The following is a 26,836-nucleotide window of genomic DNA, read 5'->3' as shown; positions in this document are numbered from 1 at the left end:
ATTCTCTCTTCCACAGATGCTGTCTGGCCTGCTGAGTTCCTCCGGGGGGGGGGGGGGGGGTGTGTGTGTGTGTGTGTGCTGACAGATGTTCCCAACCTTTTTTAATACCATTAACTGAGGAGATCGTGGACCTCAGGTTGGGAATTCCTGCTTAACACAATACTCCTGATGGGATGTTGCTAAAGCCATATATAATTACAACATGACACCTTTTTATTCCTGTTCTAATCAGTTTATGCTTTGTTAAGTTTTTCCAGATGGAGGGTGGTAGTGTATGGAACAAGCTGATATAATGTAGAACCTAACAGGCCCTTTGGCCCACAATAACCTACTCCAAGATCAATCCAATCCTTCCGTTCTACATAACCCTCCATTTTTCTCCCACCCATTTCCCGATGCAAGAGTCTCTGAAATGTTTTTTACATCTGCCTCTGCCGCCACCCCTGGCAGGGCATTCCATGCACCCGCCACTTGGTGTAAAAAAAGTCACAATGCTTTAAACAACATTTTGACAGGTCCACGGATAGGAAAGGTTTAGACTGCGTTAGAGTGACGTCGGCCAAACGAGAGTAGACGGGACTATCTTCAATGGGAATCTCAGTCGGCAGGGGCCAGGTGGGCTGAAAGGACTTTCATTCTGTATGACTCCAAGACATTTGGATAGGAAAGGTCTCCATGTCCAAAACTACGCATGTGTTACCACATACTTCGCTTTTTAAAAAAAAGACCAACACCCAATGCGCAGAGACAGAAAAACACACAATTCATAGAACCAATAAAAGCAAGCAACAGCATTCAGAACAAAATGGAGCCCAGAGGCACGAAGCCTGGAGCAGGCCCCACAGCCTCAGTTCATCACACAGCGGGGCAAATCACACGGAGCCCGCAGGCACGAAGCCTGGAGCAGGCCCCACAGCCTCAGTTCATCACACAGCGGGGCAAATCACACGGAGCTCGCAGGCACGAAGCCCAGAGCGGTCTCACAGACAGAGCTCTGCAGAGAGCAGCCCTTCAGCCCATAACATTGCGGCAAACCTATCATATATGTAATGAAATAGCTAATTAATCCCTTCTGCCTACACAATGTCCCCATCCTTCCACCTCCCTCACGTTCTTGTGCCTAACTAAACATCTCTTAAAAGTCCCTGATGTATCTACCTCCTCCACCACCCAGACAGTGCATTCCAGACACCCACCACTCTCTGTGTAAAAACAACTTGCCCCTCACATCTCCTTTGAAATTACCCACTCCATCTTAATTGCATGCCCTCTGGTATTCGACATTTCAACTCTGGGAAAGAGATACAGTCTGTCCACTCGACCTATGCCTCTCTATCAGAACTCTCCTCAGCCATTGATTCATCTGCACTATCATCCTGTTCCTGCCCTGACCAGCACATGGCACCAGAAGTAACCTAGAAATTACTTCAGCCTCTTGCCTACCCTCCAACCTCCGCGTAGGACCTCTTACCCCTTCCGGCACATTAAACTTTCAATGACTCATGTACAAGAAAACCAAGCTGCCTTTGGATATTAAAACTTCTCAGATTCTCAGTACGTTAAAAATAAATTGTAGTTACCGGTACTTCCCCAATTCCTCCCCAACTTCCCTCTGCTTAGCCTGAGCAAGATACTGGTTACAGATTAACCTATAGTTCTAAATATAGACATGCAGAGGCATTCACAGAGCAGAAACCATGGGCAACACGGTAGCGTAGTGGTTGGTGCAACACTATTACAGCTCGGGGCGTCGTCAGAGTTCAATTCCGTCGCTGTCTATAAGGAGTCTCTGTACATCCTAAACACAAGAGATTCTGCAGACACTGGAAATCCACCACAACGCGTACAAAATGCTGGAGGAGCTCAGCAGTTAGGCAGCGTCTATGGAAACGAACAGTCGACTTTTCAGGCCGAGTCCCCTGTCAGGACTGGAATGGAAGGGGGAAAGTAAAAAGGTGGGGGAAGGGAAGGAGGCCGGCCGGAAGGTGATGGCTGAAGCCAAGTGGGTGGGAAAGGTGAAGGGCTGAAGAACAAGGAATCTGATAGGAGAGGAGAGTGGAACATAGGAGAAAGGGAAGGAGGAGAGATGCCAGTGGGAGATGATAGTCAAGTGAGGAGAGGGGAGGGTGAGGGAATAGAAGAGGGGAGAGGGAGAGAATAGAAGAGGGGAGGGTGAGGGAATAAAAGAGGGGAGGGTGAGGGAATAAAAGAGGGGAGGGTGAGGGAATAAAAGAGGGGAGGGTGAGGGAATAAAAGAGGGGAGGGTGAGGGAATAAAAGAGGGGAGGGGAGCTCCCACCGAACTACAACTAGAGGTCATGGGTTAAGGGTGGAAGGTGAGAAGTCTAAGGGAAACATGAGGGGAAACTTCTTCACTCAGAGGGTGGTGAGAGTGTGGAACGAGCTGCCAGTGGAAGTGGTGCATGTGAGCTCAATCTCAATGTGAAAGAGAAGTTTGGATAGGTACATGGATGGTAGGGGTACGGAGGCCTCTGGTCCCGGGACAAGTCAATGAGAATAGGCAGTTTAAACAGTTCGGCACAGACTAGATGGGCCGAAGGGCCTGTTTTGGTGCTGTACACTTGACACTATGATACTACATCCCTCCGCCGGCAGATATCTGAGCGGACAATATACCCAAGTACACCTCACTATTTTTGTTCTTTTTGCACTACGCATTTATTTTTTTAATAATATATTTATAATTGTAATTTAAGATTTTTTTCCTGCATTGTATTGTACTTCACCATGGTAACAGTGCAGTTGGCACGACCCTATCCCAGCTTGGGTGTTGGAGTTCAGAGCTCAATTCCAGCGGCCTCTGTAAGGAGTTTGTACGCCCTCCCGGTGACTGCGTGCGTTTCCTCCCACAGTCCAAAGACACACCGGTTAGTAGGCTAACTGGTCCTTGAACACCATCCTGTGATCAGGCTGGGGTTAAAACAGTGTGTAGCAGGACGGTGTGGCTCGATGGGACAAAAGGGCCTGTTCTGTTCTGCACTGTATCGCTAAATAATCATTAGAAAGAGGTGACTAAACTCCGGGGGATAGAGCTAGGAATAGGCCCTTGCAGCATTTTGAGCCATGCCGCCCAGCAGCCCGATCTGACCCGAGCCTAACTACAGGATAACGTACAATGACCAAACAGCCAACTAACTGGTACGCGGAAGGAGAAAACCCTCTCACACCACTCAGAGGACACCGGAACTGAACTCAAGCTGCAGCAGTGGCAGGCTAACCGCTGTGGCACCCATTAGCCATCAGCTACCCATCACCGAGTTCTGCTCCGGATTGACCTGACCCATAGGGAAAGGTTCAACAGGTGAGGACTTTATTCCCTGGAGCGTCGAAGAACGAGGGGAAATTTAATCGAGGTATACAAAATGATGAGGGGTACAGAGAGGGTAAATGCAAGCAGGCTTTTTCCAGTGAGGTTGGGTGAGTCACTGTGGGATACGGTCAGCGAGGAGCCTGTCTGGGTCACTGTGGGATACGGTCAGTGAGGAGCCCGTCTGGGTCACTGTGGGGTACGGTCAGTGAGGAGCCCGTCTGGGTCACTGTGGGGTACGGTCAGTGAGGAGCCCGTCTGGGTCACTGTTGGAGACGGTCAGTGAGGAGCCCGTCTGGGTCACTGTTGGAGACGGTCAGTGAGGAGCCCGTCTGGGTCACTGTGGGATAGGGTCAGTGAGGAGCCTGTCTGGGTCACTGTGGGATACGGTCAGTGAGGAGCCCGTCTGGGTCACTGTGGGGTACGGTCAGTGAGGAGCCCGTCTGGGTCACTGTGGGGTACGGTCAGTGAGGAGCCCGTCTGGGTCACTGTGGGATACGGTCAGCGAGGAGCCTGTCTGGGTCACTGTGGGATACGGTCAGTGAGGAGCCCGTCTGGGTCACTGTGGGGTACGGTCAGTGAGGAGCCCGTCTGGGTCACTGTGGGATACGGTCAGTCAGGAGCCCGTCTGGGTCCCTGTGGGATACGGTCAGTCAGGAGCCCGTCTGGGTCACTGTGGGATACGGTCAGTCAGGAGCCCGTCTGGGTCACTGTTGGAGACGGTCAGTGAGGAGCCCGTCTGGGTCACTGTGGGATAGGGTCAGTGAGGAGCCCGTCTGGGTCACCGTGGGGTACGGTCAGTGAGGAGCCTGTCTGGGTCACCGTGGGATACGGTCAGTGAGGAGCCCGTCTGGGTCACTGTGGGATACGGTCAGTGAGGAGCCTGTCTGGGTCACTGTGGGATACGGTCAGTGAGGAGCCCGTCTGGGTCACCGTGGGGTACGGTCAGTGAGGAGCCTGTCTGGGTCACTGTGGGATACGGTCAGTGAGGGGCCCGTCTGGGTCACAGTGGGATACGGTCAGTGAGGAAACTGTCTGGGTCACTGTGGGATACCGTCAGTGAGGTGCCTGTCTGGGTCACTGTGGGATACGGTCAGTGAGGAGCCTGTCTGGGTCACTGTGGGGTACACATTTCACTGTCTGGATCGATGTACACGTGACAAATAAGGCTGGTCTCTTTAAAAATGATACCTAATCTCTTTCTATTTCTTATGAAAATATCCCTCTTGTCTTTTCTGTCCAACTACCTCTACTACTTCCTCTGGGAAGATTGTTCTATACACCCACCAACCTCGTTTTGGAAGAAGTTGTCGCCCAGGTCCACTATAAATCTTTCTTCTCTTAACAACAAGCTCACACTCATCATCAGCCAGATGAATGAACTGATTGTGAACTTCAGTAAGGGGAAGTCAGATCACACAAACACACACACCAGTCCTCATCGAGATATCAGTAGCTGAAATTCTGAGCAGTTTTAAATTGCTAGGTGTCAACATTCTGAGCCAATCACAAAGAAAGCACAACAGCAGCTATACTTCATTTGATATGTCACCAAAAACTCTGGTAGCTTTCTACAGGTGCACTGTGAAAAGCATTCTAACTGGTTGCATCCCGGCCTGGTTTCGAGAGGCCACTGCACAGGATCGGAAAAGGTTGCAAATTCAACCAGCTCCATGACGGATACTCGCCTCCTCAGCATCGAGGACATCGTCAAAAGGCAGTGCCTGAAGGCGGCATCCGTCGTGAAGGATCCTCCCCATCTAGGGCATGCCCTCTTCTAATTACTTTAATCAGGGAGGAGGTACAGGAGCCGGAAGACACACACTCACTGTTTCAGGAACAGCTTCTTCCCCTCGGCCATCAGATTTCTGAATGGAGAATGGGCACTACCTCATTATGCTTCACAGTGATCACTTTTGTTAGTAACTATTCTGCCCTCGATCACAAGTTTTCCCCGTTTCCTTAAGCTATGCAGACAAGTAAACTCCAGTCCTGGTGTAGCTGGAGCTTAAGGGCGATTTTATTGTTCAACAACACGTTACTGTACGTCAGGAGCTGAGCAAACAGACAGTACTGACAAGCATTCTCAGGAGAGGTGGATTCAGATATTGATTAAAACTCCTCTGAGGGGAACACGGTGCTTCTGACGACTGATGAATAAATATACAGGCGATTATGTAATGGCCAACCTGACGTGGAAGGCTAATTGCTGAACAATGCAGGTATAAGTTATCAGGAACAGCTGTAAGCAATGAGACCGAGTAGGTAGAGATAAAGTAGTGAACCAAATTACCTGCGGGGGGAGTGCACATAACAGTAGCCTATGATAATCTTTTCATCTTGCCAAGTCAGAACAAATTTCACGACATATTTCAGTAGATGTGGAGAGAATGTTTCCTATGATGGGGGAGTCTAGAACCGGAGGACACAGCTTCAGAATACAAGAACATCCCTTCAGAACAGAGATGAGGAGGAATTTCTTTATCCAGAGGGTGGTGGATCTGTGGAATTCATCGCCACAGGCAGCTGTGGAGGCCAAGTCATTGGGTTTATTTAAGGCAGAGGTTGATGGGTTTTTCATCAATCAGGGTGTTAAAGGTTACGGGGAAAAGGTAGGAAAATATGGTTGAGAGGGTTAATAAATCAGCCATAATGGAATGACAGAACAAACTCGATAGGCCGAATGGGTTAATTCTGCTCTGATGTCTTATAGTCTCATACACCTAAATCTGATTCCTCATACCCATACCCACACTCCCTGATTTTAGTCTCCCCTGCCCTGTAGCCATCTACCCTAGTCTATATAATGATCAATACCCCACTATCCACTAATTTTCATCACCAGACTTACTGATCATAAGACCATAAGGCAAAGGAGCAGAATTAGGCCATTCAGCCCATCAAGTCTGCTCTGCCATTCCATCATGGCTGATTTATTATCCCCCTCAACCCCATTCTCCTGCTTTGCCCCTGTTACCTTTGACACCCTGACTGATCAGGGAACCCCCCTCCCCTTCTTACCCCATCCCTGATATATTTAGTTCCTCCCCACTTTTTTTTCCTCTCTCTCTGCACATCATTCTGCCTGTTCTCCATCTCCCTCTGGTGCTCCCCTCCCCCTTTCTTTCTCCCTAGGCCTCCCATCCCATGATCCTTTCCCTTCTCCAGCTCTGTATCCCTTTTGCCAATCACCTTTCCAGCTCTTAGCTTCACCCCACCCCCTCCAGTCTTCTATTATTTCGCATTTCCCCCTCCCCCTCCTACTTTCAAATCTTTTACTATCTTTCCTTTCGGTTAGTCCTGACGAAGGGTCTCGGCCCAAAACGTCAACAGTGCTTCTCCTTATAGATGCTGCCTGGCCAGCTGCGTTCCACCAGCATTTTGTGTGACATTAAATATATCTTGGTTTTGGCTTGTTTAAGGCAGCTCTTTGCAACAGAGAAAGTTTCTTGAATCTCACACACACAGACACACACACACACACACAAATCTTACAAATGCTGCAACGTGACATTTTCTGGTGAAATCTGTTGACACATCAACCTGGACAGAGAAGCGGTCATTTTTTCAGTTTATCCCACAAAACCTCTTCAACATCATGTGGCATGTCATCAATTTGTTGACTTATTGTACTGTTTGAGAGTGAAAACTTTTCAATTTCTCGTTTTGCATCTTGTCCTAGCGTTTTACCCACTATAATTTTACCTGCTGGTTCTCACCAACTGTGTGACTTTTCCTTTTCTGGGTAATACGTTCTGCTAATAAATAACTTGTTTCCCGAGCTTTTTTACTTGCATCACCAGTCCACGTAAAACCTATTGATAAGTAGCTTTCATTGTAAAGACAGACTTTTCTGTGTCACTCGTGCAGTGAAATGACTCAGGAGATTGTAACCTGATGAGAATTGTCCCTAGCCCTAGGTGAAGAACCCTCTACTTCCATCTCACACCTCCTCTTAAAAAATAGCCACACTGGACCATCTTTAGAATGAAACTTTCCCTCCAATTTTCTACACCCTGGTAGAGTTTGTTCGCTCCCATAAGTCAATCGGCAGCGCGTAAGAGGAAATTGAGGGAGGTCATTCGGGAAGGAGATGCTGGCGTCAAAGGCCAAGCTAGGGGAGTCCATTCGATGCTCGGATAATGCACTTCACACTCATCAGCCTATCGTCCTCCCCTGTGCAAAACAACACTCACCAATTATCAGCCTACTGTCCTCCCCTATCCAATACGGTGCTCACCAATTATCAGCCTACTGTCCTCCCCTATCCAATACGATGCTCACCAATTATCAGCCTACCGTCCTCCCCTCTGTACAATACAACACTCACCAATTACTAGCCTACCGTCCACCCCTCTGTACAATACAGCGCTCACCAATTATCAGCCTACCGTCCTCCCCTCTGTACAATACAACACTCATCAATTATCAGCCTACCGTCCTCCCCTCTGTACAATACAACACTCATCAATTATCAGCCTACCGTCCACCCCTCTTGTACAATACAACGCTCACCAATTATCAGCCTACCGTCCTCCCCTCTGTACAATACAGCGCTCACCAATTATCAGCCTACCGTCCTCCCCTCTGTACAATACAACGCTCACCAATTATCAGCCTACCGTCCTCCCCTCTGTACAATACAACACTCACCAATTATCAGCCTACCGTCCTCCCCTCTGTACAATACAGCACTCACCAATTATCAGCCTACCGTCCTCCCCTCTGTACAATACAGCGCTCACCAATTATCAGCCTACCGTCCTCCCCTCTGTACAATACAGCGCTCACCAATTATCAGCCTACCGTCCTCCCCTCTGTACAATACAACGCTCACCAATTATCAGCCTACCGTCCTCCCCTCTGTACAATACAACACTCACCAATTATCAGCCTACCGTCCTCCCCTCTGTACAATACAGCACTCACCAATTATCAGCCTACCGTCCTCCCCTCTGTACAATACAGCACTCACCAATTATCAGCCTACCGTCCTCCCCTCTGTACAATACAGTGCTCACCAATTACCAGCCTACCGTCCTCCCCTCTGTACAATACAGTGCTCACCAATTACCAGCCTACCGTCCTCCCCTCTGTACAATACAGTGCTCACCAATTACCAGCCTACCGTCCTCCCCTCTGTACAATACAGTGCTCACCAATTACCAGCCTACCGTCCTCCCCTCTGTACAATACAGTGCTCACCAATTATCAGCCTACCATCCTCCCCTCCATACAATACAGCGCTCACCAATTATCAGCCTACCGTCCACCCCTCTGTACAATACAGCGCTCATCAATTATCAGCCTACCGTCCTCCCCTCTGTGCAATACAACGCTCACCAATTATCAGTCTACCGTCCTCCCCTCTGTACAATACAGCGCTCACCAATCATCAGCCTACTGTCCTCCCCTCTGTACAATACAGCGCTCACCAATCATCAGCCTACTGTCCTCCCCTCTGTACAATACAGCGCTCACCAATTATCAATGGCCTCTCCTATCTCATGTCAAAAACTGAGAGTGGACTCAACCAAATAAACAGACGACTGCGTACTGCCACACTGGGCTGAGAGACCTCTAGTGAGATCGCTGACGGGACTGCCTGGTCACTGCCCACCACTATCATCACCCATGGTGCAAAGTTCAAAAAACAGTGTTTCCTTTTTTAAAAATCACAGACTCCTGCGGAACCCCGGTTGAGAAACCCTGGAGTAGCCAGCGTCTTTTTCCCAGGTTGGAAATATCTAATACGTTAAAGGTTTGAGGGGGAAATTCAAAGGAGATTCTTTTGTCAGAGAGGTGGGAGCCAGGGGGATGGTAGAGACAGCTACCATAGAGACTTTGCACAGGCTCTTAGACGGGCACACGGATGTGAGGAAAATGGATGGATATGGACCATCTGCAGGCAGAAGTGTAGCTACTAAGTTAATTGGCTCTGCACAACACTGCCTATTCCTGTATTGTGCTGTTCTGTTCACAAGCTCTGCCAACAGAGTCTGAACTGAATGCAACACTTCAAACCTCAGGAACCCAGCCACGGTAGCGTCGCGGTTAGCAGAACGCTTCGCAACACCAACTGGGTGTTGGGTTCAATTCCCACCTCTGAGTCTCTACGTCTTTCCTGTGACCATGTGGGTTTCCTCCAGATGCTCCAAGTACCTACGGCTCTGGGTTAGTGAGTTGTGGGCATGTTCGGTTGGTACGGTGAAACCTGCACATCCTCGGACTGCGTTGGTCATCGAGCTGAACAATACATTTTGCTGTACATTTTGATGTTCAGTACCATGCAAGTCTGAGGCACCCTCATTTATATAGTTTCAGATGTATGGCCTCCACAGAGCCCTAATCGCAACATCTTCGACGCTGTCTGGGATTACTTGGACACAGAAGCGAGCAAGACGGCTAAAGTCTGCAGAAGAACTGTAGCAAGTTCTCCAAGATGCTTTGAACAATTTACCAACCCGTTTTTGTTCAAATCTGCACGACAGTGTACCCAAGAGAATTGATGCAGTTTTAGAGGCAAAGAGTGGTCACACCAAACATGGATTTGATTTGCTTTTTCTTAATGTTTGCTGCTCTTTATAGTAATTTTTTGATATTTAGAAATTTCCCATTTATTTTTGAAACCGTCTTCGCTTTACATAATTTTTTTTACATACGCTAAGACTTTTGCACGTGACAAATCTCGTGTTCCAAGTCTTCAGCAATGTGTGAAAATGGCGGGCATCCTCAGCTGATCTGAAAGCGCCCCAGCTCCCACAGCGGAGGCTGCTCTGCAGCCATGGGCACAGCAAATGCCAAGTGCGTGTGCAGCTGGAGGCAGCTCCCCAGGTGGGGTACAGTGTGGTTACACCTGCCGCCACTCAGGTAGGGCAGCTGGATGAGTGGTGTCACAAAAACAACCTCTCACTCAGGCCCTCCGTTGGTCGGAGTCACCCATGGAGGTGCATCCGAGCTGCCAACACAATATGCCAGCCAGGGCCGTACAATATGAAGAGGAGACTGTTGCCCGTTCAGCAGCTCCCCTCTCCACGCGGTGGACGAATCCACAGGAATGGCAGAGACCGATACAGATTGGGACCAGTGGCGCCTCAGGAGCTGCCAGTCAACATTCAACAACGTAGGACTGCCTTAGGGACCCCAGCTCCAGATTTTTCCGTTAGGGTTCACTCCCAAAGCCTTCACTGTGAGTGGGTATCGCTGCAAGGTAGCAGAGATTTCCTTCCCCTAGATGAGCTGCCAAGTCCCATCTGCCCAAAGTGACTGGTTTTAAGACACCAGTAACCCACCTTTCCCCCGTCAGTAGAAACAGTTCTGCTGGGTTTAGCAGCTGAGTCACACGTGAAGGCCAGGAGTGAGACATGGTTGTCAGTGGCTAATTGAGGTGCACGCCATTGGGAGCATTTAACTAGTAGTGGGGGCTTTTCCCCACTAGCCCCCCTAGACTAAAACAACATTAAGGAACCAGCCTCTCACTCATTGTCAGTAAAAATAAAGAATTGTTTATTGACTCCAGAAAGGGGAAGGAGGGTGACCATGTGCCGGTCTACATTGGATGGGTGTTAACATCAAAGATAACCTGCACCCAGCAAATCACAAGCCCATAGGACAAAAGAACAGAACTAGGCCATTTGGCCCATCCAGTCCATTCCACCATAGCTGATTTATTATCCCTCTCAACCCCATTCTTCTGCCCTCTCCTCACAAACTTTGATGCCCTGACTAATCAAGAACCTATCAGCCTCCTCTTTAAATATATCCAATGACTTGGCCTCCCCAGCTGACTGTGGGGAGTCAATGAATTCCACAGATTCACCACCCTCTGGCTGAAGAAATTCCTCCTCTTCTCTGTAATAAATGGGCGTCCCTGTATGCTGTTGAACGCACGTGGACTGGTTGCAGCACAGTCTTGTCTGGCAATTTGAATGAACAGGAACGTCAGAAGCTGCACAGAGTAGAGGACAGGGCCCAAAACTTCACAGGCACGAGTCCCCCCCACCATTGGGAGTATCACCAGGAGGCAATATCCATCATCAAAGACCCCCACTTCACAGCTCCCACCAGGCAGGAGGTACAGAAGCCTGAAGTCCCACACCACCACGTTCAGCATCAGCCACTTCCCTTCAACCAACTGGTTCTTGAAAACCATCACAACCCAAATCACACATAAAATGCTGAAGGAACTCAGCAGGTCAGGCAGCATCTATGGAAAGTCGATGTTTTGGGCTGAAACCCTTTGGCAAGTTCTACCGAAGGGTCTCAGCCCGAAATGCCGACTGTACCTTTTTCCACTGACGTTGACTGACCCACTGAGTTCCTGCAGCATTTTGTGTGTGTTGCTTGGATTTCCAGCATCTGCAGATTTTCTCCTGTCTGTGATTTGACAACCAGAATCACTGCCATTTAGCAACACTAGAACCATTTTGCACTAAAACAAAATCTTTTATTGTTCTAATTGTGTTTCTTCATGTAAAAAATGTGTATACGTTGTAACTGATTTCCTTGAGAACGCTGCTTATACCACGTGTCTGTGTTTGTGATGCTGCAAGTAAGTGTTTCTTTTCACCCGTGACCACGTGGACCTGTGTAGATGACAACGAACTCAAGTTCAACCCATGTTCAGTCCCGAACTCCACTGCTGTCTGTGTGGAGTCTGCTCGTCCTCCCCGTAACCACGTGGACTTGTTCAGTTCTGCATTCCAGTGCTGTCTGTGTGGAGTCTGCATGTCCATGAGTTGCTGAGTTAATTGACCCCTGGCATCTAGGAGAGTTGTTTGGCACTCAGATAGAGAATGACCTACATGCAGAGAGCCACCGAGAATGCACCAGGAGCTAGTATAGACAGTGGGCCGAAAGGTCAACTGGAACATCAAACAGTATAGCACAGCACAGGCCCTTCAGCCCAAGATGTTGTGCCAACCTTTTAACCCACTCTGAGATCAGTCTAACCCTTCCCTCCCACATAGCCCTCCATCTTTCTATCATCCTTGAACCTATCTAAGAGTCTCTTTAATCTATCTGCCTCTCTCACCACCCCGGCAGCACGTTCCATGCACACACCACTCTGTGTGTGTAAAAACCTGCCTCTGACGTCCCCACCTTTGCTTTCCTCCAATCATCTTAAAATTATGCCCTCTGCTATTAGGCATTTCTGCCCTGGGAGAAAAAGTCTTTGACTGTCCACTCGATCATCTTCTATACCTCTATCAAGTCACCTCTCATCCTCCTCCTAGCTCTGTGTACACCCAGGGCGAGTATAGGTTCAGTGGGCCGAAAGGTCTTCATCTGCATGGTAAAGGAGAAATAGGAGGCGATGCTCAGTTCAACAAGGACTGCAGACCTGATACCAGCCACCAAGGACATGTATAAGGACTTGGAAAGGGGTCAGTAACATCATGAAGGATCCCACTCACCCACCCTGCGCATGGACTGTTTGTCCCACTCCCATTAGGGAGGAGGTGACATAGCATCCATGCTGGGTCCTCCAGACTCACAACTAGTGACTTTCCCCAAGCAGTAAGGCTGATCAACACCTCCACCCACAAACCCACCCCAACCACCACTACTTTATCATTTCCTGTGTCACCTTATGTACAGACACTCCTGTGCCTAGTGTCACTTTATGGACATACAGACAATCAATCTGTGTATACAAGCTCTTGTGTATTTATGTTTACAGTGGTTCATTATTATTGTGTTCTTTATCTTAATGGTTTTTTCATGCTACATCGGATCCAGAGTAACAATTATTCCATTCCTCTTTACACTTGTGTACTGGAAATGACATTCAACACTCTTGAATCTTGGTGTGTGCTGAAGGTTCAGGCTCTCTGTTTGTTCCCAGCCTTGTGACAATGCACTCAAAACAAAGTCAACAGTCACACACCCAGTGAAGCAGGCAGACACAATCCAGTCCGCCCACACTAATTACTCAAGGCTCCCATCCAACCAGGACACACATTCCGCTCTTAATGAATCAGCAAGCTGCAGTAGCCAGCGCAGAACGACATCTGACACACGCGCACAAAATCTGACACAGTCCTGACAAAGGATTGCAGAACCTAAAATGTTTACTCAAACACGAGGAAATCTGCAGATGCTGTAAATTCAAACAACACACACAAAATGCTGGTGGAACACAGCAGGCCAGGCAGCATCTATAGGAGAAGCACTGTCGACGTTTTGGGCCGAGACCCTTCGTCAGGACTAACTGAAAGGTGAGATAGTAAGAGATTTGAAAGTGGGAGGGGGAGGGGGAGGGGGAGATCCAAAATGATAGAAGACCAGAAGGGGTGGGGTGAAGCTAAGAGCTGGAAAGGTGATTGGCAAAAGGGATACAGAGCTGGAGAAGGGAAAGGATCATGGGATGGGAGGCCTAGGGAGAAAGAAAGGGGGAGGGGAGCACCAGAGGGAGATGGAGAGCAGGGGATAGATAGATAAATAAATAAGGGATGGGATGGGGTAAGAAGGGGAGGGGGGCATTAACGAAGTTAGAGAAATCAATGTTCATGCCATCAGGTTGGAGGCTACCCAGCCAGTATATAAGGTGTTGTTCCTCCAACCTGAGTGTAGCTTCATCTTGACAGTAGAGGAAGGCCATGGATAGACATATCAGAATGGGAATGAGATGTGGAATTAAAACGTGGAATCCCTCCACTCTGCTTTCCGCAGGGATCGCTCCCTATGCGACTCCCTTGTCCATTCGTCCCCCCCCATCCCTTCCCACCGATCTCCCTCCCGGCACTTATCCTTGTAAGCGGAACAAGTGCTACACCTGCCCTTACACTTCCTCCCTCACCACCATTCAGGGCCCCAGACAGTCTTTCCAGGTGAGGCGACACTTCACCTGTGAGTCGGCTGGTGTGGTATACTGCGTCTGGTGCTCCCGGTGTGGCCTTTTATATATTGGTGAGACCCGACGCAGACTGGGAGACCGTTTCGCTGAACACCTACGCTCAGTCCGCCAGAAAAAGCAGGATCTCCCAGTGGCCACACATTTTAATTCCACGTCCCATTCCCATTCTGATATGTCTATCCATGGCCTCCTCTACTGTCAAGATGAAGCCACACTCATGTTGGAGGAACAACACCTTATATACCGGCTGGGTAGCCTCCAACCTGATGGCATGAACATTGATTTCTCTAACGTCCGTTAATGCCCCCCTCCCCTTTTTACCCATCCCTTATTTATTTATTCATTCATTCCCTTTTTTCCCCTCTCTTTTTTCTGTCTCTGTCCCTCTCACAATCACTCCTTACCTGTTCTCCATCTCCCTCTGGTGCTCCCCTCCCCCCTTTCTTTCTCCCGAGGCCTCCCGCCCCATGATCCTTTCCCTTCTCCAGCTCTGTATCCCTTTTGCCAATCAACTTTCCAGCTCTTAGCTTCACTCCGCCCCCTCCAGTCTTCTCCTATCATTTCAGATTTTCCCCTCCCCCCTCTCAAATCTCTTACTATCTCTTCTTTCAGTTAGTCCTGACGAAGGATCTCGGCCCAAAACGTTGACTGTACCTCTTCCTATAGATGCTGCCTGGCCTGCTGCGTTCCACCAGTATTTTGTGTGCGTTGCTCCAGATTTCCTGTATCTGCAGAATCTCGTGCTTATGTCCGACAATGGGCAAGGGCATCACGTTTAATGAATTTACATCTTTGGATCATCAGACACAGGAGCAGAACTAGGCCACTTGGTCCATCGAGTCTGCTCCGCCATTCCATCACAGCCGATTTATTTTCCCTCTCAACCCCAATCTTCTCGAAACCTTATCTGCCCTTAAGCACCTGTCAATCTCTATTTAAATATGACTTGGCCTGCACAGCCGTTTGCCAGGGAGGGGAGGGGTCGAGAGAAAGAATCACTCTCCCCAGCCAGCCGACCAGCGCGGGTCGGGGACGGCCCGCCAGCGAGGGTCGGGGACGGCCCGCCAGCGAGGGTCGGGGATGGCCGCTCTCTGTGGGTTCACCCTTCTCACTGCAGCCTCAGCCGACTGAAATCTCAGTCAGTGGGGGCCCTGGGAAATCGTGAAGCTGCCTTCATGTTTTGACAGTCAAAGCAGCATCGAAGGCATTGAGCTCATTTGGGAGTTGTCACCCACATCGCTGGGTTCACTCTGTAGGAGGTGGTGGCAGCTCCAGCTCCTGGGCACCCTTCAGTGAGTCGTTTGGACCCCTTCGCACGTGAAATGATCATCAGCATTGTAGATGGGGACGTACATGTACTCTGGTAATAAATTTACCCCACACTCTGGAAGAAGCTCCACAGGTGAAAACGACATTTGGCAAGCTGCAAACACACGAGATTCTGCAGATGCTGGAAGTCCAGAGCAACACACACAAAATGCTGGAGTAGCTCGGCAGGTCAGGCAGCGTCTATGGAGAGGAATAAACAGTCGACGTTCCAGACCGAGACCCTCCCCACCACAGACCCGGCACCCTGGTCATCACCAATAGAGGCGGAGGACAGCAACTGCAGCTGTACAAGGCTGGACTGAAGAACTCTGAAGACCAGGCAGCGTGTATGGAAACGAATGAACAGTCAACGTTTCAGGACTGGAAAGGAAGGGGGTGGAGGATAGCTGGGTGGTGGGTGAAGCCAGGTGGGTTGGACAAGGTAAAGGGCTGGAGAAGAAGGAATCTGAGAGGAGAGGAGAGTGGACAGAAGGAGAAAGGGATGGGGGAGGGGACCCCGCGCAGGTTGAAGTAAAATGTCAGAGTGGGGAATAGGGGTGGGGGTGGGATTCTGTTCACCAGAAGGGGAAATCGATATTCATGCCACCAGGCTGGAGGGTACCCTGATGGAATACAAGGTGTTGCTCTTCCACTCTGAGGGTGACCTCAACTTGGCACAAGAGAAGAGCTTTTATTTGTCCCAAGTACAGCACTGAAACATACAGAGACATGTCTCGCTTAACGCCAATTACACCAGCAAGAATTGTGCTGGGGGGGCACAATTCCGGCACCCACAGAGCATACCCACAACTCAGTAACCCCAACCCGCACGTCTTTGGAACATCGGAGGAAACCGGATCACCAGAAGAACTGACACAGTCACGGGGAGAACATGCAAACTCCTTACAGACAGCGATCTCCAGAGCGGTAAAGCCTTACATTAACCGCTACACCGCTGTGCTGCCCCACTGTGTACAGTAGCGATCGACTGGTCGATCTTTGAGACTTTCCAAGTAGATCCCAAAAAAAAAGAAAAATAAATACTCAAATACTGTTGAGAGATCATTTCCGGGTTACAGAGTTTTAATTCCGTTCTTTCTGCCCAGTGCGCATGCGTGTAGCTCCCCCGCCACGCACTACACAGTGTACTTCAGTGGTCCCCAACCACCGGGCCGCGAGGAAACGATAGGAGTCAGCTGCAAATTTTCCTCATTTCCCGTCATGGCCACTGTTGAACTTGAACCCATGTGAGGTCATCAGTCACCTAAACGCAGTGATACCCTCGCGCCAGTGTTCGCCTTGCGCGGCCGGCCGGAAGTGCCGATGCTACTGGCCCGGAGCGCGGCCGGTGAGAACCGCCGATGCAACTGGCCTGGAGCGCGGCCGGCGAGAACCACCGATGCTACTGGCCCAGAGCGCAGACAGATGGGCGCCACCTCTGAACCTGTTCACCACACCGAATGTTCGTGGAGAACCTGGTGCTAAAATATTCACAGCCGACCTAATTCGGGTTCAAGGTTTCGTAAGTATCAGAGCAGCTACCTCGCTACAATCGGCTGAAACAAACTTTTGTCGGCCGATACATTCTACAAGGGGGGGGCGGGTGCGCACCCTGTCGCACCCCTCGCTCACTGGGTCGCTGTCTCCGGACTGCGACCACTGCGGCCCCGGTACGGGGACCTCCGGCCCTGACCTTGTCCTCTCACCCCACCCACGACCAGTCGCACCTGGCCAGGGCGTCTGGTAGCAGGCAGGCAGAGGCTGGAGCTCGGGCCGGGAGGCTGTCCAATGAGGCAATGAAGCCCTCAAAACTGCTTCGGTACCCTGAGTCCAAGTACCCTGCACTTAAAGACGAACCCGCTGAGTTTTTTCAGCAGGAAAAACGTGAGCAAGTGGGACAGAAGCTAAGTGCTGAGAGCCGCAAAAACGAAATTGCGGAATAGACTGGACACAAGGAACCTGCTTCGAGTATCGGTGTATTCCCGTCGTGTTTAACACCCCACCCCGACCTCCCCCCCACCGTCGGCCGATCCACAAGAATATTGTCAATATTAAACCGGTCTGCAGTGCAATAAAGGGTGGGTACCCCTAGTGTTTATACATCATTTCTACTTCCGGGCTGCGGGGTTTTACTTCCAGTCCTTTCTGCCCCGGTGCACATGCATGTAACTAATCGATCTGGGGTCGATCTTGCCTTTTACTAGTGCCGAGGTAGAAGATCTTGGGCTTAAAAAGGTTGGTGACCACTAGGGTACAGTTTTGGGCACCCTGTTATCGGAGTGACGTTATTCAACTAGAACGAGAGCCAAAACGGATGTTGACAGGACTCGGGGCCCTGGGTTACAAGGAGAGGTCGGGTAGAGCAGGACTTCATTCTCCAGAACTTGGGAAATTGAAAGGTGACCTGATCGAGGGAGAGAAGATCATGAGGGTACAGACAGGGCAAGAGATTTAAAAAGGACATCAGGGGCAGCGGCTTCTGCATACAGAGGACAGTGCGTGTTTGAAACGAGCTGCCAGAAACAGCGATTGAGGCGGGAACATTACAAATGTTTAAAAGCCTTCTCAATGGACCAAAGAGATTCTGCAGGTGCTGGAAATCCAGAGTGACACGGAGGGGAAAGCTGGCAGGTGATAGGTGAAACCATGCAAGGGGGAAGGTGCAACGATAACGACAGGAGAGGATTAGAGGCTGGAGCTCGGGCCGGGAGGCTGTCCAATGGGAAAAGCCCACTACGTGGGTTAGTAAGTTAATGGGTCACATTTGTGCGTCCTCCCCATAAGTGTGTGGGTTTCCACCGGGTGCTCCGGTTTCCTCCCACCGTCCAAAGACGTACCAGTAGATTAACTGGTCATTGTAAATTGTCCTGCGATTAGGCGAGGGTTAAATTGGAGGGTTGCTGGGTGGCGCTGCTCTCTGGGGCAGAAAGGCTAACCGCACTGTATCTCTAAATAAAAATAAACACAGTCAGCATGGAGGAATGGGCCAAAGGGCCTGTCTTCCTGTTGTATGACTTTGTAACACTAACATATCATGAACAGGCAGAGGAGACGGCTTTAAATTGCCATTATGGTTGGCACTTCCATCGTGGACCAAATATCCTGTCCTGCTCTTTGTTCATATACTGACATACAGAATAATCACAGTGATTACACTGCAAAACCGATCGAATGCTGAAAGGCCTCGTTAGAGTGGATTGGAGAGGATGCTTCCTATGGTGGGGGGAGTCAAGGACCGGACAGAATAGCCTGGGAATAGAGGAACATCCAGTTAGAACGGACAAGAAGGGGAATTTCCTTAGCCAGAGAGGAGCGAATCTGTGGAATTCGTTGCCACGGGTGGCTGTGTGAGGAGAATTCTCTGGGTATATTCAAGGCAGAGGTTGATGAATTCTTGATTAGTCAGAGCATCAAAGGTTACAGGGAGAAGGCACGAGATAATAAATCAGCCATGATGGAATGGTGGGGCAGAAACGACGGATCAGAAGGCCTGATTCTGATCTTATGTCTTATCAAGTTCAAGTTATCATTCAGCCGTATACATGTACAGAATGTAGAGAGCCAAACAAGACATTGCCCCTCGAGGACCAAGGTGCAAAAGACAGTACATAATTCCCACGGGGAATGTACAGTAACATTAACAGATAACCCTGCCACGGACAGTCCCAAACACAGCGGCAAAATGAAAGGAGTTGGCCGTGGGGCTAGCTATCCCAACGAAGACACCAACTGAAGCTTCAAAGACCTCACCCCTAGGAGAGGGAGGAGACTCAAAGAAGATGGGTGATGCCTGGACACAATGTGAAAGAGCGGCCCAGAACCAACGTTCCCTCAAATTGCACACACCAACCATTGCTCTGAGAAGAAATTATTAAGACAGCCTGAAAACTGCATGGCACTTTATAGAGGCACAAAATAAAACTGCTTTGCTGTGCGGCAACGAAAGATATGTGCGTGGCAGCCGTTCAATTACCACGCAACCGCGCAGTTGAGAGGGAACGATATCCAGAGCACAGGCCCTGGCCAGCTACTGGCAGCGGCTGGGCACGAAGAACAATACTACCCAATAACAAAATGTATTCTACACACTGTATGCACAAGCTGACATAAAGTGCACATGCAACACAAAGCTCAATACACAACAGTACTATGATATTGCTCCTGACAGAAAAAACATACCAGATTGAAGCACAGTCTCACACCAAAAGAAGAAGCTGATATCACCGGGAGTACAGACGGTGACACTGTCACACTAACTCACACCCGGGGGAAGCTGATATCACCGGGAGTACAGACGGTGACACTGTCACACTAACTCACATCAGGGGGAAGCTGATTTCACCGGGATTACAAACAGTGACACTGTCACACACACTCACACCCAGGGGAAGCTGATAGCACTGGGAGTACAGACGGTGACACTGTCACACTAACTCACATCAGGGGGAAGCTGATTTCACCGGGAGTACACACGGTGAAATTTTCACACAAACTCACACCCGGGGGAAGCTGATTTCACCGGGATTACAAACAGTGACACTGTCACACAAACTCACACCCGGGGGAAGCTGATATCACCGGGAGTACAGACGGTGACACTGTCACACAAACTCACACCCGGGGGAAGCTGATATCACCGGGATTACAGACAGTGACACTGTCACACAAACTCACACCTGGGGGAAGCTGATATCACCGGGAGTACAGACGGTGACACTGTCACACTAACTCACATCAGGGGGAAGCTGATTTCACCGGGATTACAGACAGTGATACTGTCACACAAACTCACACCCGGGGAAGCTGATTTCACCGGGATTACAGGCAGTGATACTGTCACACACACACTCACACCCAGGGGAAGCTGATAGCACCGGGAGTACAGACGGTGACACTGTCACACTAACTCACATCAGGGGGAAGCTGATTTCACCGGGAGTACACACGGTGAAATTTTCACACAAACTCACACCCGGGGGAAGCTGATTTCACCGGGATTACAAACAGTGACACTGTCACACAAACTCACACCCGGGGGAAGCTGATTTCACCGGGATTACAGACAGTGACACTGTCACACAAACTCACACCCGGGGGAAGCTGATTTCAACAGGAGTACACACGGTGAAATTTTCACACAAACTCACACCCGGGGGAAGCTGATTTCACCGGGATTACAAACAGTGACACTGTCACACAAACTCACACCCGGGGGAAGCTGATTTCACCGGGATTACAGACAGTGACACTGTCACACAAACTCACACCTGGGGGAAGCTGATTTCAACAGGAGTACACACGGTGACACTGTCACACAAACTCACACCCGGGGGAAGCTGATTTCACCGGGATTACAGACAGTGACACTGTCACACTAACTCACACCCGGGGGAAGCTGATTTCAACAGGAGTACAGACGGTGACACTGTCACACACACTCACACCCAGGGGAAGCTGATTTCACGGGGATTACACACAGTGACACTGTCACACTAACTCACTTTCTGTGTAGCTGTTACTCATTGTTCCCACATCGCCGATCGAGCTTCTGACTTCTGCTCCCAGTCGCCACTGGCTGTTGACCCCAATCCAATCCTCTCTCCTGGCTGCACCGACTCTCTTACCCACGGTTAGGTGGAGTCGTGATGCTTAGACAGATGCCAGGACTGGGCATCCATGTGGGCACACATGGACATTTCTTGCCACCTGCGTCTGCAAAGCAAAGGGTTTGAAATTATTCAGAGTTAAATACAACCAGTTTCATCGGATTCTGCTCACATACTGCAGCCACTGAACACCACACATCCCATAGACATCAGATCAGAATTAAGCCATTCAGCCCATCGATTTTGTTCCACCATGACTGATGATATGGTTCCCTCACAACCCTATTCTCCTGCCTTCTCCCCGTGACCTTTAATGCCCTGACTAATCAAGAACCTATCAACTTCTGCCTTAAATATACCCAATGACTTGGCCTCCACAGCTGCCTGTGGCAATGAATTCCACCACCCTCTGGCAAAATAAATCCCTCCTCATCTCTGTTATAAATGGACGTCCCTCTATATTGAGGCTGTAGTCTCTGGTCCTCCACTCACCTACTATAAGAAACATCCTCTCCATGTCTAATGGGCCTTCCCATACATAAGTTTCAACGATATTTTACTCCCCCCCCCCCCACCATTCTTCTAAACTCCAGCTCAAAGCCATCAAACCCCTTCATTTCCATGAAACTCCTCTGGACCCTCTCCAACATAAGCACAACCTTTCCTGGATAACTGCTCACAGATACTCCAAGACCAATGCCTTAAAGAGCATCACATCTTTGCATTTATAGTCTAGTCCTCTCGAAATGAATGCCTTCCTGACAACGACTCAACCTGCAAACTCACTTTTAAGGAATCCTGCACAAGGACTCCCAAGTCCCTTTGCACCTCAGATTTTTTGAATTTTCTCCCTGTTTAGAAAACAGTTTGTGCCTTCTCAGGTTCTACGCCTTTGCATTCTCCGGCTCTGGTTCTATCTTCATCTGTTATTGGTGCAGTCTCTGGTTCACCAGCAGTTTGCACCCCACACCACCACCTATCTTTGTACTTGCCCCCTGCTCACCCATCCTGTCCGTGTCTGTCTGTCAACCGCTACCTTGTTTGTCCAATGCAAATGGGCTTCTCCCCCATTGGGTCTGTTTCTCCCCATCATCCCGCTCCCCACAGCCATTCTCCCCTGTGCCGCCACACCTCCTGCTACACTCCAACCACTCTCCCCACTCACCCTGCACCCTCACCTTCTCTGTCTGGTCGCAAGCGCGTCTGAGGGAAGTCACATGATCGCCTGGGTCACGTGAGGGATCATGGGGAGACGGGCGCGGCACCGGCACCCGCGCATACTCCTTTCGCGCACTGTCATAGCCTCGCCATCTTTGATGCTGGCGGGAGAGGCGCCGACTGGCGCCACCTAGCGTGGCGGAGGGGTGACGACGTCCGGGCTCCGACTCCGGCTATGGGCTTCGCTCCAGCTCCGGCTCCGGAGGGATCTCGGTCACGGAACGGAGGCAAGCTGCGCCGCATCAGTCAGGCTGGCGAATTCTCCGTCTTCATCCCCCTACTAACCCTACCCTGAATCCGATTTATTATATTACTGATTTATACGTAACGTTGTAATCTGCGGCTGACTGTAGGAATGGGGTGATGGCACGCCTGAATGAGTGGCTGCGAAGAGGGTGGAGGGTTCATCGGAAGCTTTACTGGGGAAGGGGTGACCTGTGCGAGAGGGACGGGTTGCACCTGAACTGGAGGGGAACCGGTATCCTGGCTGCGAGGTTTTCCACTCGGGAGAGTTGAAACTAATTTTGCAGGGGCTGGGAACCGGAGCCCCAGGTCTTACTGACTGGGCAGCGTCGGATTGGAAGGTAGATGTCAGGGAAAGTGGCGGAGGGCGAGATCAAGATAGCGGGTATGATGTGTATATTTTAATGCTAGGAGTTTTATGGGTAAAGGAGTTGAACTTGGAGCATGGATCAGTCCATGGAACTACGATGTTAGGGCCATTTCTGAGACTTGGTTGAGAGAAGGGCAGGAATGGGTGAGTAATGTACCAGGTTTTCGAAGTTTTAGAAAAGATAGAGGAGGAGGTAAAAGAGGGGGAGTTGCCCTATTAACCAGCGACAATATCACAGCTACACTCAGAGGAGGCATAATGGAGGGGTCAGACACTGAGTCCATTTGGGTACAACTCAGGAATAGGAAGGGTGCACTGGGATTATACCACAGATCCCCCCGGAAATGTGTAAAAAATACCGGGGTTGTTGTCACGGGGGATTTCAGCTTCCCTGATATAAACTGGGACCATCTTTAGATGGGGCTGAATTTTGTTAAGTGTGTCCAGGAAGGTTTCATAAATCAATACATGGACGGTCCACATATTGCGGAGGGGCGTACTGGGGCCTGGCCAAGTGATTGACCTCTCAGTGCGTGAGGGAACAGTGACCACAGCAACTTAACTTTCAGGATAACTGTAGATAGGGATAGGTATGGTCCTGTGGTGAACTACATATACCTGTCTGGACACGCCCCTCTGCTGACTGCTCCTGTGGCTCCTCCCACAGACCCCTGTATAAAGGCGGTTGAGGCCTGTGCCTCCCTCAGTCTCCGAAATGTTGTGTGGTCGTTTCTTGCAGCTAATAAAATCCTGTCGTTCGCCTCCCATCTCCGAGAGTTATTGATGGTGCATCAGGTCCTTGTGGGACAGTTTTAAATTGCAGTACGGCAAATTACAGGGCATTAGGCAGGGGCTAAGAATTGGGAACAGTATTTTTCACGTGGAGGGTGTTTAACTATCAATTGCACAGAGTACAGGATCGGTACATTCCTGTTAGAAGGAAGGACGGGGATGAAAACCTTGGATATCCAGAGAGGTGATGAATTTAGTCAGGAAGAAAAATGGAGAAGTATGTAAAGCTGCAGAAGTCAGGATCAAATGAAACACATAAAGTCTTTAAAGGAGCCAGAAAAGAAGGGAATTAGGAGAGCCAGGAGGGGCCATGGAAAGTCCTTGGCAAGTAAGATTAAGGTGAATCCTGAGGCATTCTATACACACATCAAGAGTAAGGGGATAACTAAGGAGAGGACAGGACCACTCAGGGATAAAGGGAGATTATCTGCTTGGATGCAGAGAATGTGAGAAAAGTACCTAATGAGATTTAGCTTCAGTATTTACCAAGGAGAAGGATATGGAGGACGAGGGGATCCATGCTGAGTGTGTAAGTACGTTTAGGCATTTAGAGGTTAAGGAGGAACAAGTGTTGGGCCTCCTAATGTGTATTAAGGTGGATAAGTCCCCAGGGCCTGGTAGGATTTACCCCAGGGTATTGAAGGAGGCAAGAGATGAGATTGTTAGGCCCTTGACACATGACTTCATGCCCTCTCTAGGCACAGGCAAGGTCCCGGAGGACTGGCGAGTGGCTACTGTTGTACCTCTATTTAAGAAGGGACCAAGAGAAGATCCTGGGAACTATAGCCCAGTGAGTCTCACGTCAGTTGTAGGGAAATTGCTGGAGAAAATTCTTAGGAATAGAATATATGAGCATTGGAAATCCGTTGCCTAATTAGGGAGAGCCAACATGTGGCAGGTCGTATCCTACCAACTTGATTGAGTTTTTTGACAAGGTGAGGAAGGAGAGAGATTGATGAGGATAGGGCAGTGGATGTTGTCTACGTGGATTTTAGTAAGGCGTTTGACAAGGCCCCTCACGAGAGGCTAATCCAGAAGATGAAGATGCATGGTGCCTGTTGTGAATTGGCTGTTCGGTTTCAGAACTGGCTTCTGTATGAAGGGTAGTGATTGAAGGGACTTATCGAGCTGGAGGTCTGTAATTAGTGGAGTTCCGCAGGGATCTGTGTTGGGACCCCTGCTGTTTGTGATGACCTGGATGAAAATGTAAATGGGTGGGTTAGTAAATTTGCAAGATTGGTGGAGTTGTGGCTAGTGTAGGCGGCTGATAAAGAATACAGTGCAATATAGATCAGCTGCAGAGTGGGCTGAGAAATGGCAGGTGGAGTTTAACCCAGTCAAATGTGAGGTGTTGCACCTCAGTAGGGCAAATGCAAGGAGACAGGACACAGTTAAGGTCAAGACCCTTAATAGTATTGCAGAGCAGAGAGATCCTGGGGTCCAAGTTCACAGCTCCATGAAAGAGGCAACACAGATCAACAAGGTGATTCAGAAGGCTTATTTTGTTAGCTGAGGCATTGAGTTCAAAAATCAAGAGGTCGTGCTGCAACTCTGTAAAACTCTGGTTAAGCTACATCTGCAGTATTGCGTAGTTCTGGTCGCCCCACTATAGGAAGGATGGAGAGGCTGCAGAAGACATTTACCAGGACGCTGCCTGGTTTAGAGGGCGTGTGCTATCATGAGGGTTGTTTTCTCTGGATCGGTGGAGGCTGAGGGGGGATCTGATAGAGGTTTACCAGATTGAGAGGCATGGACAGAGTGGACAGAGACAACCTGTTTCCCAGGGTGGAAATGTCTAATACCAGAGGGCCTGCATTGAAGGGAGAGGAGGTAGGTTCAAGGGGGACATGAGAGTAAAGTTTTTTACTCGGAGAGTGGTGGATGCCTGGAACGTGCAGCCTGGGGATGGTGTAGAGACAAATACATCGGAGGCTTTTCGGAGACATTTAGACATGGATGTGCGGAAGATGGATGGATGGGGACATGGTGTAGGTAGGAGGGATTCGTTTTGAGTGTTTTTCATTTGCTTTTTAGCTGGTTCAGCACAGCATTGTGGGCCGAATGGCCTGTTCCTGGGCTGAACTGTTCTATGTTCTTTGTTGTGAATTGTTTTCGATTTGTGGCAGCAGTACAGTGTCGAGATATAAAATAACTATAAATTACAAAATAAGTAAGTAATTTGAAAAGGAATAGCAAGGTAGGGTACAAGGGTTCAAGTCAAGTCACTTTTATTGTCATTTTGACCATAACTGCTGGTACAGTACACAGTAAAAATGAGATAATGTTTTTCAGGACCATAGTGTTACATGACACAGTACAAAAACTACGTAAAAACAACACAGAAAAAAAACTAAACTACAGACCTACCCAGGACTGCATAAAGTGCACAAAACAGTGCAGGCATTACAATAAATAATAAACAAGACAATAGGCACAGTAGAGGGCAGTAAGTTAGTGTCAGTCCAGGCTCTGGGTATTGAGGAGTCTGATAGCTTTGGGGAAGAAACTGTTACATAGTCTGGTCGTGAAAGCCCGAATGCTTCAGTGCCTTTTCCCAGATGGCAGGAGGGAGAAGAGATTGTATGAGGGATGCTTGGGGTCCTTCATAACACTGTTTGCTTTGCGGATGCAGCATGTAGTGTAAATGTCTGTAATGGCGGGAAGATGATGAGGAGATGAACAGGAGTGAGATAGGTCAGCTGGTTAACTGATGTCAAAACAACCTGGCACTCAACATTAGTAAAGACCAAGGAACTTCAGGAAGGGGAAGTTGAGGGAACACACACCAGTCCTCATCGAGGGATCAGCAGTGGAAAGGGTGTGCAGTTTCAAGTTCCTTGGTGTTAACATCTCTGAGGATCTATCCTGGGCCCAACATATTGTTGCAATTACAAAGAAGGCACAGCAGCAGCTATATTTCATTAAGAATTTGAGGAGATTTGGTACGTCACCAAGGACACTCGCAAATCTCTACAGATGTACCATGGAGAGCATCCTAGCTGGTTGCATCACTGTCTGGTATGGAGGGGCCAGAGCACAGGATCAGAAAAGGCTGCAGAAAGTTGTAAATTCAGCCAGCTCCATCATGGGCACTAGCCTCCCCAGCACGATGCC

General features: G+C 49.4%; 1 protein-coding gene across 5 annotated transcripts in view; it reads right to left on the bottom strand.

Annotated features, from left to right (window-relative positions):
• mroh1 (maestro heat-like repeat family member 1) overlaps nt 1-22,345 on the bottom strand; it is a 159,392-nt gene extending 137,047 nt beyond the window's left edge. For 3 of the 5 annotated variants that reach the window (XM_073055142.1, XM_073055146.1, XM_073055145.1), the window contains exons 1-2: nt 22,278-22,345; nt 20,995-21,205 (exon numbers count right to left, since the gene is read on the bottom strand). In XM_073055142.1, coding sequence (XP_072911243.1) covers nt 20,995-21,016 — 22 coding nt within the window. In that variant the 5' untranslated portion in view covers nt 21,017-21,205; nt 22,278-22,345. The other 2 variants (XM_073055143.1, XM_073055144.1) reach the window with 2 other exon arrangements.
• Between the last annotated feature and the right edge of the window lie 4,491 nt (nt 22,346-26,836).

The sequence above is a fragment of the Hemitrygon akajei genome, chromosome 8 (assembly GCF_048418815.1).
Source record: "Hemitrygon akajei chromosome 8, sHemAka1.3, whole genome shotgun sequence".
Lineage (NCBI taxonomy): Eukaryota > Metazoa > Chordata > Chondrichthyes > Myliobatiformes > Dasyatidae > Hemitrygon > Hemitrygon akajei.
The sequence above is the reverse complement of the archived record's forward strand: the minus strand, read 5'-3'. Positions and strand labels throughout refer to the sequence as shown.